General features: G+C 40.6%; 1 protein-coding gene across 1 annotated transcript in view; it reads left to right on the top strand.

The window, feature by feature from the left end:
• Nucleotides 1–22,481, top strand: part of LOC126188348 (dynein regulatory complex subunit 7) — a 413,925-nt gene that overhangs the window by 196,664 nt on the left and 194,780 nt on the right. The window contains exons 6-7 of the mRNA XM_049929947.1: nt 1,018–1,275; nt 21,667–21,887. Of these exons, the coding sequence (XP_049785904.1) occupies nt 1,018–1,275; nt 21,667–21,887 (479 nt within the window). The remainder of the gene's footprint in view (nt 1–1,017; nt 1,276–21,666; nt 21,888–22,481) is intronic.

The raw sequence follows: 22,481 nt of genomic DNA, 5'->3' as shown, positions 1-22,481 counted from the left end.
TGTACCTTGAGCCATGAAATGGGCTTGTTTACAGGAAGACAAGTACACAAAGCGATCTTGTGATGATGTTGGGAGTACCATTGACTGCTAGCACAGTGACAATCATCACTCCTCCACTGACATGACAGGAGAGAGAGGCATACTGACAGTGGTGCCCACCAAGCACCAACTCAGGACACACAAGTTGTACTGTATCGCCTTTTCAGACAAGTCCCTCTTCTTTGTACAGCATCACATGTGTGGAGGCGCTGAGGAGAGTGCATAATGCCAGCAAGTTGCTTGATGGTGCTGGCTACCAGTGACTGAATGTCTGGTAATATGGAAAGCAGGGCACTCTGATGTGTTGAGGCTGGTAGATGAGCCCTACAGAGTATCTATGACACAATCTTTTGACAAAATAATCAAAGAATTGATATTTCCTATGGTGTCCTGTTGTACCTCAATACAATGTTTCATCTGTTGCGCTTGAGATCACGTTCTTGTCGTATCTCAGCCACTGAAAACATCTGGTCATGTGTTGCTGAGAGATGACCACTTGCTAGCCACTACAATTGATGAAAATTGGCATATAGTTGAAAGAGAATGGAATGACTACTTGTATCTGTCATTCAAGCTCAATTTAACTCAATGCCCAGCTAGGTTGGAGATGTTGTTACTGCCAGAGGTGGCAGCTCTGTGAACTAAATCCCCCCCCCCCCCCCCCCCTCCCCGTCAAATATAATTTCATTATTTGCTGTCTTCCATTGTTGCAACTTCAATGACCAGCAGTGTTTGTTGACAAATGCAAAACTGGCACCAAATGATAACCAGTGTCACTTGTACAGTGCTGAAGATGCAGTAGCATAATTAAAAAGTATTTGTGGTTTTTGTACCTTTTGATAATACTTTTTTTTTTGTTAGAACCTCCTGTGGAGTACATATTGTATAAAACACAGACAGTTAAACAATAGTATTGAGTTTCAACTATTTTACAATCTAATTGATTCAATCGAGGTAAGTTATTTGTTTATTTCCTAGTTTTCCTGAACCGATATCCAAAGGGGCAAAAGTGCACGTTTTATAAGAAGGCAAGAGAAGAACATTTTGCACCATATGTGCAGGCTGATGGTTTGGTTACCAGAATCACCACATATAGTGACTATGAATGGGAAGATGCTGAAGTAGTGTATGAGTATTACAAAAACCGCAAAGATCTGCTCTGTGAAAGGAAGCATAACTTGAAAACGGAATCTGCAGTGGAACAATTCAGCAGAGGGCGAAAGGATTCATTGAAAGGTATTGTCTTTGTTTTTGAATTAGGTCATAATTGGTAGATATGTTTTTAATTAAATGAAAATATGTAGAAAAATAGAAGACTATTTACTATTTAACTTAACAGAAATGACCTTGAATTTGAGATTTGGTGCATTTTTTGAAGGAAGTGTGATGCTTTGAGGGAGAATTCTTTACTGTACTAGATAACTTTTATACAAATCTGTCTTCGAGTAGCTTTGACCTCCATGGTACCTTAATTTCAACAACTGTTACTCTTTTCTTGTCAAAAAGTCTCTTCTTTACAGCCTCACCACTGATAGATGCCACACCTGCATTGGGAAGCAGGAGCTGCTGAAATATAATGATAACCTTATCAGAGTCTTTGCTGAAATACAATATTTTATCCAGCTCATATACACTACTTGCCATTAAAATTACTACACCAAGGAAAAATGCAGATGATAAACGGGTATTCATTGGTAAATATATTATACTAGAACTGACATTTGATTACATTTTCATGCAATTTGGGTGCCTAGATCCTGAGAAATCAGTACCCAGAACAACCACCTCTGGCCATAATAATGGCCTTGATACGCCTGGGAGCCAAACAGAGCTTGGATGGCGGGTACAGGTAGCTTCAACACAATACCACAGTTCATCAAGAGTAGTGACTGGCGTATTGTGACAAGCCAGTTGCTCAGCCACCATTGACCAGATGTTTTCAATTGTTGAGAGATCTGGAGAATGTGCTGGCCAGGGCAGCAGTCGAACATTTTCTGTATCCAAAAAGGTCCCTATAGGACCTGCAACATGCGGTTGTGCATTATCCTGCTGAAATGTAGGGTTTTGCAGGGATAGAATGAAGGGTAGAGCCACAGGTCATAACACATCTGAAATGTAACATCCACTTTTCAAAGTGCCGTCGATGCAAACAAGAGGTGACCGAGACATGTAACCAATAGTACCCCATACCATCATACTGGGTGATACGCCAGTATGGTGATGACAAATACATGCTTCCAATGTGCGTTCACTGCTATGTCGTCAAACACGGATGCAAGCATCATGATGCTGTACACACAACCTGGATTCATCCGAAAAAATGACGTTTTGCCATTTGTGCACCCAGGTTCGTCATTGAGTACACCATCGCAGGCACTCCTGTCTGTGATGCAGCGTCAAGGGTAACTGCAGCCATGGTCTCCGAGCTGATAGTCCATGCTGCTGCAAATGTCATCGAACTGTTCGTGCAGATGGTTGTTGTCTTGCAAACGTCCCCATCTATTGACTCAGGGATCAAGACATGGTTGCACGTTCCATTACAGCCATGCAGATAAGATGCCTGTAATCTTGACTGCTAGTGATACGAGGCCGTTGGGTTCCAGCATGGCATTCCGTATTACCTTCCCGAACCCACCGATTCCATATTCTGCCAGCAGTCATTGGATCTCAACCAACGCGAGCAGCAATGTCATGATACGATAAACCACAATTGCGATAGGCTTGGTCCATATTACTTCCTCTTAAAATATGGAATACTTTTTAAAGACCTTGTGTACATTGATGACATTTCAAGAAAATGTAAACAAGAAGTACATACATGGTGCACAAGATACACACTGTCTGGAGCTGAATGATTTTGTAGACTGTTTGCTATGCCAGATACATGTGTGCCACAATCCCATATAGAAGATTCCTGTTTTTACTTTGCTGTATTCACTTTTGTAATAAAATCTGCAGAGATGACCCAGAGGGGGAGGGGGGGGGGGGGGGGAGTGGAAGCAAGTAATGTTATTTGCTGTGTGTAAACTTATCACACTAGCGTAAGTATTTGATGACAAATACTCTTGGAAAATTGTGTGATAACTGATGAACAAATCAATCTATTTCAAGAACAATTTCAGGCAATATCTGCTGAAAAAGACAAAAAATTATGGCATAAACTTTTTATTTCAAAAGCTATGAAGTTTATGTTGGCAGATAATAAGTTGTGGCATCCAACAAATCAGACAATCCATGTTCTGTCTTGTTTGTGTAGTTGTTGCTAGCAGAGATATAAATACTGACAACTAATGAAACAATGGAAAATCCAGGATAGAATGTAACAATATTATTAGAAGGAAAGTTACTACTCACCATATAGCGAAGAGGCTGAGTCGCAGATAGTCACAACAAAGAGACTCTCACAATTAAAACTTTCAGCCATTAAGACCTTAGTCAACAATAGACACACACACACACACACACACACACACACACACACACACGCATACATGCAAACACAACTCACATACATGACTGCAGCTTCAGGCAACTGAAACCACACTGCAAGCAGCAGCACCAGTGCATGATGGGAGTGGAGACTGGGTGGAAGTAAGAAGGAGGCTGGGGTGGGGATGGGGAGGAATAATATGGTGGGGGTAGCAGACAGTGAAGTGTAGCAGGGGTGGGGGGGGGGGGGGAGTAGTGGAAAAGGAGATAAATAAAAAGACTGGGCATAAAGGTGGAATGATGGCTGTTTAATACTGGAATGGGAACAGGGAAGGGGCTGGATGGGCGAGGACAGTGACTAACAAAAGTTGAGGCCAGGAGGGTTACGGGAACATAGGATGTATTGCAGGGAAAGTTCCCACCTGTGCAGTTCAGAAAAGCTGGTGTTGGTGGGAAGGATCCATATGGCACAGGCTGTGAAGCAGTTGATTTTTGAATGCGTGCATAATGTACGTGATGTCTCTGTCAGGGGAATCCTTGTCACATCTAGAAATAAACTTTCCTGCAGGCAAAAGGGGATCGGGCTATACAAGCTGAGCGGAGTAAAGCCGAACGAGTGAACGCCAATCACTGTGTGATTATGTGGTTGATTGGGTTTGCAAATTATCAGTGTTGTTATAATTACTAGGGAAATTCATAGGTTCAGACTACCAGAGTGGAAATAAAAGACCTACAGGAATAACAGGTAAGAAAGATTACGTATTATCTTCTCGATGTATCCAGGAAAATGAAATTTTGTCAGAATATTTTTGGCCAGATTGCTACACTAGTAAGGGCCAGTTGTACAGTCCCTGCCTAGCAGCCGCTTAAGTTCTATTCTGGAAGTAGCATGGAAAATGGTTTGTAGGAACATAACAACACCTAACCAGAGAATAATCAGGGATAACTAAACTGGTGATTGTGGCAGTGTTAGTGAAGTTAACCGGCAAATTAGTTTTGACAAAGGCAGGAATATTTTCAGAGTTATATATGACAAGATTGTTTGTTAGAACAAGGAAGGAGAGGAAACAGGGACATCACACAAATTAGGGAAGTATATGACGATTCCAAATTTGTATTAAAATCTCGTACTACTACTTTTTGATCTCATGCTCGAGAAACTGGAATGTATGAATGAAATGTGAAACTATTTTCTAACATAATGCTTTTTGCTTGTAGTAGGACTAATAGGCATTTTATGTTGGTCTTCATGAATTATATTCTGACGTGTTATAAAAATGACCATTTGTGCCAAAACAGTCTCTTTTATTTGGTGCGTGTTCAATTTCTGCAGTGTTAGAAAGGCCTATTTTTTTATTTAGCAGACAGTGACAAAATAGAGTAATCAGATCGAGAAACCACACCAGTCTTGGGTACTATTTGTATTAGACAATGATATGGGACTCGGGGCAAGTAAGGCTAGCAACCTGCTTCCCTGGTACTTTAAATATGATGCTGGCAACAATCAGAGCAAAATGCCTCGGACCTTTGGAGGTGACAGAGTCCCACCTCTAACTGACAAACCAGGGACTCCTAAGATACGACTTGGCAAACAAATGGTAATGAGATGGGGAGCTATTAATATCAATGGGGGCTACTCTGGGAAGAAGGTAGAGCTGGCAGAGGCTGCAAGTAAGATGGGGCTGGACGTTTTAGCTGTTAGTGACATTCGGGTAAGGGGTGAGAAAGAAGAGGAAGTGGGAGAATACAAGGTCTACCTGTCAGGAGTCAAAGTAGGAATAGCACAATGGGGTGTAGGGCTTTACATCAGGAAAGAAATGGAACCCAGCGTAGTTGCAATAAGGTATGTAAACGAACGACTGATGTGGATAGATTTGACAGTGTCTAGCAAGAAAATTAGGATTGTGTCAGTATATTCGCATTGTGAAGGGACAGATCAAGATAAGATGGATAGTTTTTATGGGGCACTCAGTGATGTAGTTGTTAGAGTAAAGGACAAGGACAGTGTTCTGCTCATGGGTGATTTTAACGCCAGGATTGGAAATCGAACAGAAGGGTATGAAAAGGTTATGGGTAAATTTGGAGAGGATATGGAGGCCAACAGGAACGGGAAACAACTCTTGGATTTCTGTGCCAGTATGGGCTTAGTAATCACAAACTCCTTTTTTAAACATAAGAACATTCACCGGTATACTTGGGAAGGCAGGGGAACCAGATCTGTCATTGACTATATAGTAACAGATCAGGAATTCATGAAGGCTGTGAGGGACACACGTGTATTCAGGGGATTCTTTGATGACACTGATCATTATTTAATCTGCAGTGAAATTGGGATTGTGAGGCCGAAAGTGCAGGAGGTCAGGTCCATATGTAGGAGGATAAGAGTGGAGAAACTTCAGGATAAGGAAATCAGGCACAAGTACATAACAGCGATCTCAGAAAGGTACCAGTTAGTTGAATGTAGCCAATTACAGTCATTGGAAAAGGAATGGACAAGGTACAGGGACACAGTACTAGAAGTGGCTAAAGAATGTCTTGGAACAGTAGTGTGTAAAAGTAGGAAGAAGCAAACAGCTTGGTGGAATGATACAGTCAAGGCAGCCTGTAAAAGGAAAAAGAAGGCGTATCAAAAATGGCTACATACCAGAATCCAGGTAGACAGAGAAAGTTATGTTGAAGAAAGAAACAAAGCCAAACAGATAATTGCAGTATCCAAGAAGAAATCGTGGGAAGACTTTGGAAACAGGTTGGAGACTATGGGTCAAGCTGCTGGAAAACCATTCTGGAGTGTAATTAGCAGTCTTCGAAAGGGAGGTAAGAAGGAAATCACAAGTATTTTGGACAGGTCAGGAAAACTGCTGGTGAATCCTGTGGATGCCTTGGGAAGATGGAGGGAATATTTTGAAGAGTTGCTCAATGTAGGTGAAAATGCGATCAGTAATGTTTCAGATTTCAAGGTAGAATGGGATAGGAGTGATGATGGAAATAGGATCACATTTGAGGAAGTGGAAAAAATGGTCAATAGATTGCAGTGCAATAAAGCGGCTGGGGTGGATGAAATTAAGTCAGAACTCATCAAATACAGTGGAATGTCAGGTCTTAAATGGCTACACAGGATAACTGAAATGGCCTGGGAGTCGGGACAGGTTCCATCAGACTGGACAAAGGCAGCAATCAGACCAATCTTTAAACATGGAAACAGAAAAGATTGTAACAACTACAGAGGTATCTCTTTAATCAACGTTGTGGGTAAAATCTTCTCAGGTATTGTTGAAAGGAAAGTGCGAGTATTAGTTGAGGACCAATTGGATGAAAATCAGTGTGGGTTTAGGCCTCTTAGAGGTTGTCAGGACCAGATCTATAGCTTTCGGCAAATAATGGAGAAGTGTTATGAGTGGAACAGGGAATTGTATCTATGCTTTATAGATCTAGAAAAGGCATATGACCGGGTTCCTAGGAGGAAGTTATTGTCTGTTCTACAAGATTATGGAATACGAGGCAAACTTTTGCAAGCAATTAAATGTCTTTACATGGATAGTCAGGCAGCAGTTAGAGTTGACGGTAAATTGAGTTCATGGTTCAGAGTAGTTTCAGGGGTAAGACAAGGCTGCAACCTGTCTCCACTGTTGTTCATATTATTCATGGATCATATGTTGAAAACAATAGACTGGCTGGGTGAGATTAAGATATGTGAACACAAAATAAGCAGTCTTGCATATGCGGATGACTTAGTTGTGATGGCAGATTCGATTGAAAGTTTGCAAAGTAATATTTCAGAGCTAGATCAGAAATGTAAGGACTATGATATGAAGATTAGCATCTCCAAAACGAAAGTAATGTCAGTGGCAAAGAAATATAAACGGATTGAGTGCCAAATAGGAGGAACAAAGTTAGAACAGGTGGATGGTTTCAAGTACTTAGGATGCATATTCTCACAGGATGGCAACATAGTGAAAGAACTGGAAGCGAGGTGTAGCAAAGCTAATGTAGTGAGCGCTGAGCTACGATCTACTCTCTTCTGCAAGAAGGAAGTCAGTACCAAGACTAAGTTATCTGTGCACCGTTCAATCTTTCGACCAACTTTGTTGTATGGGAGCGAAAGCTGGGTGGATTCAGGTTACCTTATCAACAAGGTTGAGATTATGGATATGAAAGTAGCTAGGATGATTGCAGGTACTAGTAGATGGGAACAATGGCAGGAGGGTGTCCACAATGAGGAAATCAAAGAAAAACTGGGAATGAACTCTATAGATGTAGCAGTCAGGGCGAACAGGCTTAGATGGTGGGGTCATGTTACACGCATGGGAGAAGCAAGGTTACCCAAGAGACTCATGGATTCAGCAGTAGAGGGTAGGAGGAGTCGGGGCAGACCGAGGAGAAGGTACCTGGATTCGGTTAAGAATGATTTTGAAGTAATAGGTTTAACATGAAGAGGCATCAATGTTAGCACTGAATAGGGGATCATGGAGGAACTGTATAAGGGGGGCTATGCTCCAGACTGAACGCTGAAAGGCATAATCAGTCTTAAATGATGATGATGATGATGATGATGAATGATATTTTGATTTTTCATGTAGCAAAACGTTTGACGAACTTTGATGAGGTAATAGATTCGCAGAAAGGAAAGCACGCTATGTAAAGCTGCAGCAAGATTAGAGAGAAATCAATGCTAGCAGCTAAGGATTGAAGAAATGCGTCCTGTATTGCTTGTCTCTTGTCTTTACTGGTTTTATGTATCCTATATTTAATTTTATGTTACCCAAAACAGAACGTTATGAGCTAACAGGCAATAAAGAGTGCAAATTTTCTGAAGAGTTCTTGTTCTCTCAATTACAAATAATCCCATCCAGTATTGATTGGAAGGGTTTTCTTTTAATTTTTTAATTTTTTTAATTTTTTATTTTTTTAATTTTTATTTTTATTATCATTAAAAAAAAAAAAGCGAGGCAGGGTGTCAAACCATTCGACTGGGAGCAGGAGAGGCACCACGGGACATCAGGACATTTTAATTTCCACTGTCCTGAATATGGTTTGATGGCATCCAGTACAAAATATACACATTTCAATCCCACGTAGCGAAATACAGTGACACGTGCAATAGAAGAATGCTGGGTGAAGAAGGGTGGCACTGCACTCTAGCACACTTAAGACCAAATAACATGTCTTACATTTCCTCGAACATATGTGTTTAATGTATCAGACTCTTCAGAAAGATGTGCGCTACAAAATGAACATATTTTTGAAAATTTGATTTTTAAATTTTTGACGTCGTATCACAAACGCTCGAGGGAGGGGTGTGGGGCTGGGGGGGAGGGGGGTCGGGGGGCAGGATTTCCACTTTTCTGGCAGCTATGCGTTAACTGCCTTCTAGAGCAATGAAGCTATTTTTGTCGGTTTGCTAAAGAAATTTGGCTTTTATTAATCTTTTACACTGAGGCAGTCAACGTGTTTGAAACAAAGTGTTCGTTTCAACACTATTGGCTAATTTCAACTGCTCGCTGCATTTCAAGTGCATGTTTTCATCTTCTAGCATGTATGGCATTATGCCATAATAAAGAATCAAAAATGAGTTAATACAGTACTGGTACTCCAAGAAACCCACTCCGAAAAGCGCAATGTCAGGTCGAGGCCTACTTCATTGGGAATCTGGACATATGAATGTGCTCTTTAAGTATGCACTTTAAATGTGCCATTTTAGTATGGTTCACGAAATTCCGGTGCTCTTGGAGTATTCTGTCATGTCTTTTTTCTTTTGTGACATAATGTAAGATCTTTTAATGTTTTACACGTACAAACATACGGGCTTCCTGCATCATAGCAACTGCCAAAGTGCGGTGGCGCTTTCTGATGACTACTGAAATGAACCTATTTCTTACAGGTCGCGGGAAAATATTGCAAATGGTGGTTTGTAAAGTGTTACTTTCAAAGTAAGTTGCAAGTTGAACTATGTGTGAGAATGTACAATGAATTTTTTAAATCACAGAGCGTTTGATGATGAGCCATTTAGAAGTATTTTGAGCCCAGATCAGACATTCATGTCATCATTATGAGCAAATTAATGTAGTGCTACGGGAAGCTCTCTCTCCCCTGCGGTAGCTAATTTATTTGTGGAAAACTTTGAAGACAAGTCTCTGGAATCAGCTAAAAATTTTACTGGCACATTTGTGTGATATATCTTAAAGTGCAACAAACGCATAAAATATCAACATTATATGTGAAAGCTTAGCTTCTCTTGCAGCTTATTAACCTTAGAGACCAATATTAAATGTGAAAGCTTTGCTTTTCTTGTAGCAACACTATGTATCTTAATTTAAAACATTAACTTTTCCTTCTTTGTGTATGTGCGCTTCATAAGTGATGTCGCTATTAGCTGACTACATCACATGTCCTGTGGTCTGGATATCCACTGACATCGGGTGGCGGGATCACATGACATGAGCTATGACTGGCTTGCAAAAGTGCATCACAATCTCGATTACAACGGTTCCCAAAGTAACATGCGGTGTTTGTTGGAATTCGAATTTATACTTTCATAATATGAAAATATGCAGCATACATGTTGCTGCACATCAAAAATCTTTCCAAAAGTAGTTTTCTTCCCTGAGTTTTGTTTTCTAAAGTGCCGGGAAATTCTATGTCCATATATAAAAACATAACCATTCAAAGGATTGATAGGTTTTACAGTTCCAGGGGAAAATATACTGTCACTTAATAACACGGAAAAAGTGTATTTTCATCCAGGAGAAAGTATATTTTTAACCGGGAAATCTGAGAAAAATCCGGGAATTATTTTTCCTTGTCCAAGTATACACTCTGTGAGAAGTAATCGAAACCCTAGTGGAGAACATAATTCAGTTGCCCCAGTCCTGTGTGGTACTGAGTTATGAGGGGAATGCTTCTCTGTGGCCAGATGGTGGGTCTTTGGGAGGTGCTGCATCTGTGTAGGCATGACAACCAACAAGCTGACCATCCGCATTAATGACCACAGACAAACTGTGGCCAAGAAACAAGTGGACCATCCTGTTGCTGAACATCTGCCAAACATGATATCCTTCATTTCAATGACTGATTCACAGCCTGTGCAATATGGATCCTTTTCACCAACACCAGATTTTCAGAACTGCACAGGTGGGAACATTCCCTGCAATACATCCTACATTCCCGTAACCCTCCTGGGCTCAACCTTTGTTAGTTACTGTCCTCAACCATCCAGCCCCTTCCCTGTTCTCATTCCAGCACTACACAGCCGTCATTCCACCACCACACCTAGTCTTTTTGTTTCTCTTCTTTTCCGCTACTTCCCCCGCTGTCCCTACCTCTCCCTTGTCATCTGTCTAAGCTGCAGCTCTTCATTGTCCACCACCCCCACTATACTATCCCTCTCCCTCCCTGCCCTAGCCTCCTCCTTACCCCCACACAATCACGACTCCCATCGTGCACTGGTGCTGCTGCTCGCAGTGTGGTTTCAGTTGCCTGAGACTGCAGTCATGTATGTGAGTTGTGTTTGCATGTGTGTGTGTGTGTGTGTGTGTATGTGTGTGTGTGTGTGTGTGTGTGTGGGTGGGTGGGTGGGTGGGTGGGTGGTTGTGAGTATGGGTGGGTGTGCATGTGTGTGTCTGTTGTTGATGAAGGCCTTAATGGCTGAAAGTTTTAATTGTGAGAGTCTTTTTGTTGTGCCTCAGCATCTCCGCTATATGGTGAGTAAATACTGACAACTGGAACAATAGTAGGCCACTTGAAAGTATTTTTATGTATTTATTCCATGTGATCTGATAGTACACAGTGTGTTGCAGATGTCAGAAAATATCATTTAACATTGTTAACATGTATTAACGTAAGCCTATAGTATCCTAATGTATTATATTGCTCAATGTTTTCAATTTAACACAAACAGCAAGATTACTGTTCTAAGTATTCATTTAACGAGTACAAACAGTGACACAACAAATATGACTTCACGGCTTTGCTAAATTTTATGTTGACTTCGATGGACTTAATACTAGTGGGAAGATTGTTGAACAGTTGGAGGCCCATGTGGAAAACTCCCTTTTTACACAGTTGAGTGTTTGTACGTATAACATGCAAGTAGGCGTTTTTCCTGGTGTTGTGTTCATGTATTTCATTATTTTTTACGACTCTGGGGTCAGTTGGCACTATGTGTTTTCTGAAGAATTTTAGAGTCTCAAGAATGTAGAGGCAAGGCAGTGTAAGGATTTCCAACTTTCTGAAGATGGGTTTGCAGGAGTCTCTGGGTTTGCTCCCAGTAATAATCCTCATTGCTCTCTTGTGGATTCTGAATGTGCTCAGAGCAGTTTGAGCATTTCCCCAGAATATTACACCATATTTTAGGTGGGCTTGTATATAGTATGCACTGGTTAATGTTTTCAGGCTAGTACATGTTTTCAGTATCTATTGACTGGTTATTTATAGTGACAGATGGCTGAGAGGAATTTGCATTTTGTGTTGTGTGGAAGTTCATGGAAGCTGTCTTTTTGGTGTTGATAGTTAATCTGTTGATTTTTGCCCAGTTGCTGAGTTGATCAGTAGCCAAGTTCACAGCTTTTTGCACAGCCTCTGTATTCTCCCCTTTGAGGAGTACAGTTGTGTCATCGGCAAATATTATTGTTTTGTGTGCATCAACATTCAGGCTCAAGTCATTAATACACAGGAGGAAAAGTAGGGGTCCCAATACTGAGCCCTGTGGAACACCTTGCTTTACAGTTTTATTACTTGATAGTATTTCGGTTATTGAGTTGCTTTGTCTATTAGTATATTTCATGCTGACTCTCTGCATCCGATTGGTTAGGAATGTAGCAATCCAGTTGTTTGCAATTCCTCTGATACCGTAGTGTTCTAATTTTTCCAGTGATATTTTGTAATCAACAGTGTCAAAAGCCTTTGACAGATCCAGAAATATGCCTGTTATGGGTTGTTTTCTATCTAACAGTTCTAAAAACGTATTTATGCAATCATATACTGCAGTTTCATTAGATTTGTTGCTTCTGAACCCATGTTGAGCTAAACTTAGTAAATCCTTTTTTTCAATGAAGTCCATCATTTTCTTGGACATTATTTTTTCAAAAACTTTAGAAAAGCAGGATGAGATTGAGATAGGCCTGTAGTTATTCATATCTTTATTATCACATTTTTTGAAGACAGGAATTACTTTAGAAAGTTTCAGAGCTTCAGGGAAGATACCTACCTGGAAAGAACAGTCACAGAGGTGAGTTAATGGTTCAGCAATTGTGTGTTCACAATTTTTGATTACAGCTGCTGGGATACCATCAATTCCAGCTGAATATGAATTTTTTAACTCTCTGAGGGCTTTTGCAGCATCATTTTCAGTGACTTTGGTAATGAAAATTGACTCTGCGCATGTGTGATATTTTTGGTTTGATGGTTGGTAATTTGTGTTAGGATTATTTTGGACCAGTTTTTCAGCTATGCTTGTAAAGAAATTGTTGAATGAGTTCGCCACAACTTCGGGATTAGATATACACTCCTGGAAATGGAAAAAAGAACATATTGATACCGGTGTGTCAGACCCACCATACTTGCTCCGGACACTGCGAGAGGGCTGTACAAGCAATGATCACACGCACGGCACAGCGGACACACCACGACCGCGGTGTTGGCCGTCGAATGGCGCTAGCTGCGCAGCATTTGTGCACCGCCGCCGTCAGTGTCAGCCAGTTCGCCGTGGCATACGGAGCTCCATCGCAGTCTTTAACACTGGTAACATGCCGCGACAGCGTGGACGTGAACCGTATGTGCAGTTGACGGACTTTGAGCGAGGGCGTATAGTGGGCATGCAGGAGGCCGGGTGGACGTACCGCCGAATTGCTCAACACGTGGGGCGTGAGGTCTCCACAGTACATCGATGTTGTCGCCAGTGGTCGGCGGAAGGTGCACGTGCCCGTCGACCTGGGACCGGACCGCAGCAACGCACGGATGCACGCCAAGACCGTAGGATTCTACGCAGTGCCGTAGGGGACCGCACCGCCACTTCCCAGCAAATTAGGGACACTGTTGCTCCTGGGGTATCGGCGAGGACCATTCGCAACCGTCTCCATGAAGCTGGGCTGCGGTCCCGCACACCGTTAGGCCGTCTTCCGCTCACGCCCCAACATCGTGCAGCCCGCCTCCAGTGGTGTCGCGACAGGCGTGAATGGAGGGACGAATGGAGACGTGTCATCTTCAGCGATGAGAGTCGCTTCTGCCTTGGTGCCAATGATGGTCGTATGCATGTTTGGCGCCGTGCAGGTGAGCGCCACAATCAGAACTGCATACGACTGAGGCACACAGGGCCAACACCCGGCATCATGGTGTGGGGAGCGATCTCCTACACTGGCCGTGCACCACTGGTGATCGTCGAGGGGACACTGAATAGTGCACGGTACATCCAAACCGTCATCGAACCCATCGTTCTACCATTCCTAGACCGGCAAGGGAACTTGCTGTTCCAACAGGACAATGCACGTCCGCATGTATCCCGTGCCACCCAACGTCCTCTAGAAGGTGTAAGTCAACTACCCTGGCCACCAAGATCTCCGGATCTGTCCCCCATTGAGCATGTTTGGGACTGGATGAAGCGTCGTCTCACACGGTCTGCACGTCCAGCACGAACGCTGGTCCAACTGAGGCGCCAGGTGGAAATGGCATGGCAAGCCGTTCCACAGGACTACATCCAGCATCTCTACGATCGTCTCCATGGGAGAATAACAGCCTGCATTGCTCCGAAAGGTGGATATACACTGTACTAGTGCCGACATTGTGCATGCTCTGTTGCCTGTGTCTATGTGCCTGTGGTTCTGTCAGTGTGATCATGTGATGTATGTGACCCCAGGAATGTGTCAATAAAGTTTCCCCTTCCTGGGACAATGAATTCACGGTGTTCTTATTTCAATTTCCAGGAGTGTAGATTCATTGTGGAGTTTGATTTCTATGTTCGTATGTGAAGCTTTCATTTCCCCTCTTTCCCTTTTTATGATATTCCATATTGCTTTTACTTTATTGCTGGATTTGTCAATGTACTCATCATCCTGCATCCTTTTTGCTTGTCTTATCCCTCTTCTTAGGATACATGTGTAGTTTTTATAGTATTCTGTTAGTTGGGGGGAGTCACTACTTTGTTTACATAATATGTGGAGTATTCTTTTATGTTTGCAAGAGATTTTTATAGCTGGTGTAATCCAAATCTTGTTTCTATTATTATTTATTCTTACTGGTTTTTGCGGAAAGGCCTCTTCAAAGTGGTGGATCATTTTGTCAAGAAATATGTTGAATTTCATGTTGACATCATTGGCTGTGTACATCTCTGTCCACTTTTCTTTACTAAGGAGGGCATTTAGCTTGTCCAAGTTCTCTTGGGTGAAAACCTTCGTAAAGTTTTAGGTGGGACTGGGTTTGAGGTATCTTTGCTAACATCGACCTTTAGAATGACAGCTTGGTGGTCACTGAATCCTGCATTGTATACTTCTAGAGTTGGGTTAAGTTTATTTCTATTTGCAAAAAATTGATCTAGAGCTGTCTTGGATGTGGGTGTTATTCTAGTGGGCTCGTTTACAAGGCCATGCATATTATAAGTTTTTGCAATGTTAATCAATGTTTCCCTGTTTCTGTTGTGGGTGAGAAAGTCTATATTAAAGTCACCACATATAATCACCTCCTGTTTCCACTGACTTATTTTGGATGGAAACAAGTCCATTTGTAACAGAAAATCATTAATACTACTGGAGGGGGGACGGTAGATTGTAGTTACAATTAGATTTAGATCTGTAAGCTGTATGGCTGCATATTCAAAGATCTTATCTGTTCCTATTTCCTTTAGGGTAGGAAGTGGGCTATATTCAATGTGTTGTTTGATGAAGATGGCAACCCCACCATGTCCATCATTTGATCTGGAGTAGTGTTCACACAATCTGAAGTTGGGTAGTGGGATTAGCTTAACCACATCAGTGCAGAGCCAGTGCTCTGCTAGGCATACTGCTGAGATATCACTGAGTTCACTGGTCAGCAAAATGCTTAAGTCATCAGTTTTGTTGCTCAAGGATTGGACATTGTGATAATAGATTTTCAGGTCTGAGTGGGGTTTACTCAGGGGGCTCGAAGTCATATTTACTGTGTCACTGACCTTTAGTTTAAATTGTGCTTTATTCCAGGTATGTTGACTTCTGAGCAGTTGTGCTGGTTCTGTTGGTCGTCCTTGGCAGCCATCTCATCTTCCAGGTGGGCCTGAAAAGTATCCACATGCACTTCACACTGTTGAGGCATCACATTAACGTTTTGGAGGGATGTCTCGATAATGTTCACCATCACATTATTGATCCTTTCAGATTACTGACCTTTTTGAGAGGTCAGGGGGCTTGTGTTTCGTCTCTGTGACTTCATGACCTATTTGTCTAGTGTAGTATGGCCACTATTACTCTTTTTGTTTCCCATCTTGTTTGTCTTTATCCAATTGCTTATTAGCGTCTGTTTATGGTTTCTGACTTTAGTCATCAGGAAGGCTAGTCTATTGCAGATAATCTCCTTGCCACATTTGTTTAGGTGTAAGCCATGTGTTGTGAAGTGGTTTCTGGCTAGTCTCTCTATTTCAAAGTTCACAGCAATTCTTTTTTTGTACATGTGTTTCACTAAATTCAGAGCCTGTATCAGGTGGAAGTTTGCAGTATTAATTTTACTATTTAAATTTTGAACATCATATCTCCTGGGTGCAGGATGGATAATGATATTCATTTTGTGACTTAGAGCTAGTATTGGTTCCAATGGTTCTACCACATGCTTCAACATTAGATCGAGAGGTTTGTCTATGTCGTTAGAACCCCCTATTACAATCAAAGTATCACGTGTACCGAAGCTTCTTGTCAAATATTCTGCATTTTTTATCACTTCTTTTAGTGGGGTGCCAGGTTTTACTATGCTTTTTACCTGGTATGAGGGCCCTAGTTTGTCTTGCAGTATTTGAGCACAGTCTCTTCCATGACTGTCACTTAATATTAGTACTTTCATTTTTCCCGAGATTTTCTTGCTATGTAATGTTCTGGAATTTCTTTCGTTTTTGTCCTGCACATATATTGGTGCTTGAGAGATTATGTTTGTCGGCGGATTATTCATACACTTTGTGGCGGATTGTTCAGTTTGGGTTAATTTTTGCGTAAGATATTGAGCATAGTTAGACTGCAAATTGATCTTGCTAGCATCTTGCACCCAGCGGTTATCAGTAGTTACACTTTTAAAATCACTTTCTGGATCCATTTCACGTAGGCGTACCCCCACATCAGCTTTGTTTTCAGTTGCTGTTTGTTTACATTCAGATTTTACAGGGCTACGATCACACGTGGTGCTAGACAACACACGATTTCTGAGCATTGCATTCTGAGCACTATTTACGGCTTGACTATTTCTCGTAGTACGTTGTCCCATCAAACGCCAGTTTTTGTTACCGATATTTACGTTCGGTGTGCGGATAACGAGTTCATTGTTCGTGGTTTTATTGGTTACTGCCACTTCAAGTTCATTACACTTCACTAATAGTTCATGATACTTCACCAGTAGGATTTCAAGCTTCAGGTTGAGGTCCATTATTTCTTGTTTCAATGACGTAATTATGTGATCCTGCGTTTTTAGAGTATTGTTTGATTTGGATTCAGTTGCTTGTATGATGCACTGGCGGCGTGTCCACTGTTCTTCACTGTTAAAGTATTTCAGGTTAACTTTGACGCATTTTTCGTGATACCAGTAATTACAGTTAATACACAGAATACCTCGTATAACTCTTTTCAGACATATTTTGCACTTATTACGGTCGAAATTCGTTGGAACTGCGGGATCGGCAATTTGTACACTTTTACTCGGCGCCATCTTGGTCCAATCCACTATTAAATTAAAAACAGTAGTTAACACATGATGAAAGAATGAATCTGATATTTCTCCAGAATTTTTGCCAAATGAGCAAAGAGCTGTGTTCCAAGATTGTACAGTTTTATGTAGTACGTAGCATAACAATGGTGTCATATGTCAAGCCAAATCATGATCTTCCAAACTCATCTCCATGATTGATAATGAAGAGAAGACTAGTGAGAACACAGGCCCTCAAAAACTGCAAGAATTTGTTAAGTTTCCAACCATACAAACAATGGAGTATATGTTTATGATGAGTTATGTGATAATTACAGCATTAGCCAAAGAATGAGAAGATGATAATTAATTGTGTTTTTATCATTTGGTAAATATTTCCATTCTGAATTCATGGGTCCTTCACAAACTGAGCTCATGCATCAGAAGTCCTGAAGAACTTGACTAAAGTCTTCATAATCAGTCACACTGTCCAGGGGATGACCAGTTATTTGTCATTATCATCACCAACACTCTGTCTTTAATACTTGAAAGTTGGCGACCCATCACTCAATCCTCTTAGCAGTCTGTCTCCATTTTTCCCAGTCTTCTGCATCACAGAGTAGCTTCTCCTTTATCTAGTGTACCCATTGTCTTGGTTGGTCTTCCCTGCCATCTTTTCACTTTGACTTGCCTTGGATGATCATCTTGTGCAAGTTATCCTCTTGTTGTCAAACTATGTGACCAAAGAACTGCAGGATTTGCTGGAAACAAATACTGGACAACCTCTTCTCCACCCTGATTTCTTGAAGGATAGCTTTGTTGGTCTGTTTGTCCATCCATGATATTCTCAAAAGTTTCCTATATGTCCACATCTCAAAAGCATCAATTCCTTTTTGGCCCTTTCAGTTGTTGTCCACGTTTCTTGAAACACTAGGGGTTTCAGTACTCTCAATTTAGTATATCTGGTTAGGGTTGGTCTTTCCAAATCACTGTCAGCTTTGATGCAGCATTCCTACTCAGAAAAATTCTGTTTCATACTTCCTGTGTAGAGCCATCCTGATTCTGAGCCACTGAACCCAGGTAGACAAAGTGATCAGCGTTTTCATATTCTGATAATACATCAGAGGTTGGTAGTGGCTCATCTCTGTCAATTATCATAATCTTGGTCTTTTTCTTATTAATTGACAATTCAAGTTGCTCATTTTCTCTCTTAGGTCTACCCATTAGTTCCTTCACTTCCACTTGTGATACTGTGCACAGTGTGGCGTCATCAGCAAATCATAAACTACTGATTCTTCATCCTCCAATTCAGATCCCACCAGTCCAGTGATGAAGACTTTTTCTCATAACATATTATCCACAGACATTAAATAGAACCAGTGATAGAATGCACCCCTGGCTAACTCCTTTACATAGTCCAAAAGGGCTTGGAATAGTTTTATCTAATCTGATTATTGCCTGACTCTGGGAGTTGAGATTTCTGATAAGGATAATAAGATGACCAGGAATGCCCATTTCTGCTAGTGCACTCCAGTGTTCTTCCTGTTCAACACAGTCAAAAGTCTTGCTACAGTCCGAGAAACAAAGAACTAATGGAGCACTGAACTCTCTGCATTTTTCTGTTAGCTGTCTGACTTTGATAATGTGTTGTCATGTTCCTTTATTATGCACAAATCCAGCTTGCTCTAGTGGTATTTCTTTATCTAAGTTGGCTTTCATGCATTCATACATAACATTTTGAAAAATCTTGCTGGTGTGTGAAATTAATGAAATGCTTCTGTATTTCTCACAATGCTATGCATTTTCTTTCTTATGAAATAGAATCACTACTGAATCATTCGGTTCTCTATCCATATTTCTTTATTCCATATGCTGTTACATATTTAATGCATGATTTCCAAACCAAAATCGCCAGATGCTTTGATCATTTCAGCAGTAATGAGGTCTGGTCCAGGTGCTTTATTATTTTTCAATTTAGCTATAGCCTTACAGATTTCCTTTTTAAGAAATTAGATTCTTCTCTTCTGGAATGTTTGCACAACCAAGTTTTACATTTTTATACATGTACAACTTGTTGCGGTATGTTCTCCACTGATCAGTAGCTACTTCTATGTTGGTTAGAGGTGTGCCATGTTCATCTTCTACCACTCATGTTCTTGTTAGTTTTTTTTATTTCATTAAACATGCATCTAGTATCATTGCAGTCCCAGAATTTCTCAGTTCTCTCACATGTTTCACTAATGTAATTATTTTTGTCTCTTCAGCATCTTCTCTGTATTAATGCCAATAACTTGTGGTACTGTCTGCCCCTCGTAGCTGAATGGTCAGTGTGATGGAATGTCATACCTAATGGCGTGGGTTCGATTCCTGGCTGGGTCGGAGGTTTTCTCCACTCAAGGACTGGGTGTTGTGTTGTCCTTATCATCATCATTTCATCCCCATTGACATGCACGTCGCTGAAGTGGCATCAACTCGAAAGACTCGCACCAGGCGATCGGTCTACCTGCTGGGAGGCCCTAGCCACATGGCATTTACATTTTACTTGTGGTACTGCTGAGTTCCCTGTAATCCTTCATCTTGAGTTCTTTTCTGTCCTCAATAATTTGAATCATCGTTTTGCTCTAATCTTTTTGCTTTTGGAGGTGTCCCTTTGCATTTTGACAGTTTAGCTCTCAGCTCAAGACGTAGAAGCTGATGGACGTTCAGGTGTGAAGTCTTCATGGATGGTGTTGGAAGCAGATGTTGCTTCTAACAAACTTATTTTCCTAACAGAACTGGAAAAGCCGGTCTCCACGATCATTTCTTTTGCCTAAACTGTGACATCCAAGTTCTTCATTTGATAAGTCCCACTTCCCTACCTTCGCATTAAAATCTCCTTCCACTATGGTAACTTCCTTTTTGGGTACTGACTCTAGGCAGTTGGAAACAGACTCATAAAATTCTTCTGTCTTTTCGTCATCATCAGCAGTTGAAATTGGTGCATATGCCTGTATTAAATTTAGCTTGCAAGGTCTACTGTTAAATTTAACTAGGATTGTTCAGTCACGGACAGGCTTGTATTCAATCAGTGTGGCATTCCATCCCTTGCATACTAACAAGGCAACACGATTGATGGAGTTATCTGATTTACCAGAAAAATATACTGTATTTCCATTAGCTGTTTTAAAATACCCAGTACCTTTTGAGTGAGTCTCTACTAACTCTAGTATCCTGATTTTAGTTTGACGGTATTCCCTTTCCACAATCTGTAATTTTCCAATTTGGCATAATCCTTGTACATTCCAAGTTACTATCTTGTGTATATTCCTTTGGATGTACAAGGTTTTGCTTGTGGTTGTCACACCCGGAGGTCTGACTGGGGGACTGTTTATACCTCTGGACTGTTTAACAGCAGGTAAATCCATAATGAGTTTTCTTGGGAACAAAACACTGGGGTGGTTTCCTTATATCTTCCCCTGTCAGTTAAAGGAAAATATAAAGGACTAAGTAAAAGTAATTAGGGTCAGTGGTACAGTTATGATTCATCCTGGATAAAGAGGTAGGACAAATCAAGAGTTCACTTAGGCAGGGTCACTAAATCCCCAAAATAGAACTGTCCTTCACTGGGATTGTGATGGAGTTACTACCTGCTACCACAAAACAGTTCTTATATATCTCTAAATCTACCACAAAAAATAAACTTCATCTGGTAGGGAGAAGTATTGGTGGCAGCATACAAGGTTTTGAAGATAAGGACCAAGTAATCATGTCTACCAGAAGAAGAAAGAGTCACACGTAACCAAGTACAAATGACAGCAAGCATTGCACAGAATGTGTGTTCAGTTGCAAACATATATGTAAAAATTAAATTCACATCCTTCGAAAAAGACAACAAAGGATAAACATTTTATTCCATGTAATATGAGAAATATGTGTCGTGTCTTAAAAGCTTGTCAAAATTTCACATTTAAAAAGCAGTGGTTTGGATATAATGGATTCACCAAGTATCACTGCAACATTTTTTATCTTCTAAAGAGGAATAAATCATCTGATGGGGAGGGGGAATACTATATTCTTTTTTCATGTTCTGGCTTTGAGTCAAATAGAATTAAAAGATGGCACAGTTTTGAAACACACTGCATGTAGGGGACTCTCCAGTGACATTACAGGAGTGTTTCTGTTGCCTTGATCAACATTCCACCACAAGACTTTAAAAAATCAAAGATCCTCAAACATTACAACTCTTCATAAATGTTATTTAATTAGAAGCGTAAGTATTTCTAGCTGTTTAATATGAGTGACCAGTCTGATATAATACTATTAAATATACTGTCAGATAACAAAAAAAAGAGATGTTTTATATAGATCATTTTTTTGCAGAACACTTCTATTATACAATGCACATGACAGTTGAAGACATACACGTCATAAAATTTTATAATGAAGCACGTTTTGATGACCTAGAGAAGTTAGAAATGCATCCAGAATATTTAAAAGAGCACTTCAAGAACCGCAGTGACTTACTTTATTTTCGGAGCACAATTTTTGAACCTAAACTCTCATATTCTGATGAAGCAGGAGATGGAAGAAGAGTTGTTAAGGTAAATACTGAATTTGTTCTTTATTTGGATAATAATTAACTTCCCTTTTTGTAAGACAAAAACTACGATTGAACACTGGAGTATATAAATAGTAGGCCACTACTGATATCAGTCATTAAATTTTGGTGGGGAATATAGAAGACATAAATTTTTAACATCTAAGATAATGATTGAAGGATTTGTTCTGCTTGCTTTGTTGCTGTAATCAAACGAGTTTTGAAGTGCATCATATAAAATGGTAGACTGGAATGGTGAGATATAGTATGCTGCAAATAGTAGTCTGCATAGGGAAAGTATGATATCGTAGTGATCTGGGTAAGAGATAAGTTGCCATGAGGATGTACAAGCAAACAGTAAAATATAGATCAATGTACAAGGGCTGTTGAAAAGTTTGCGGAATCACCACCAGATGTTAGCACTAGTGTAACGAGGTTCCCATGTAATAATAAGTGGTTCTTTATGAGTAAACATGTGCCATGTGAAATGAACCTGTACTTTCAAATGTTCAAATGTGTGTGAAATCTTATGGGACTTAACTGCTAAGGTCATCAGTCCCTAAGCTTACACACTACTTAACCTAAATTATCCTAAGGA

This window comes from Schistocerca cancellata, chromosome 5 (genome assembly GCF_023864275.1).
Source record: "Schistocerca cancellata isolate TAMUIC-IGC-003103 chromosome 5, iqSchCanc2.1, whole genome shotgun sequence".
Taxonomy (NCBI): domain Eukaryota; kingdom Metazoa; phylum Arthropoda; class Insecta; order Orthoptera; family Acrididae; genus Schistocerca; species Schistocerca cancellata.
This window is presented reverse-complemented; position numbering and strand designations above follow the sequence as displayed.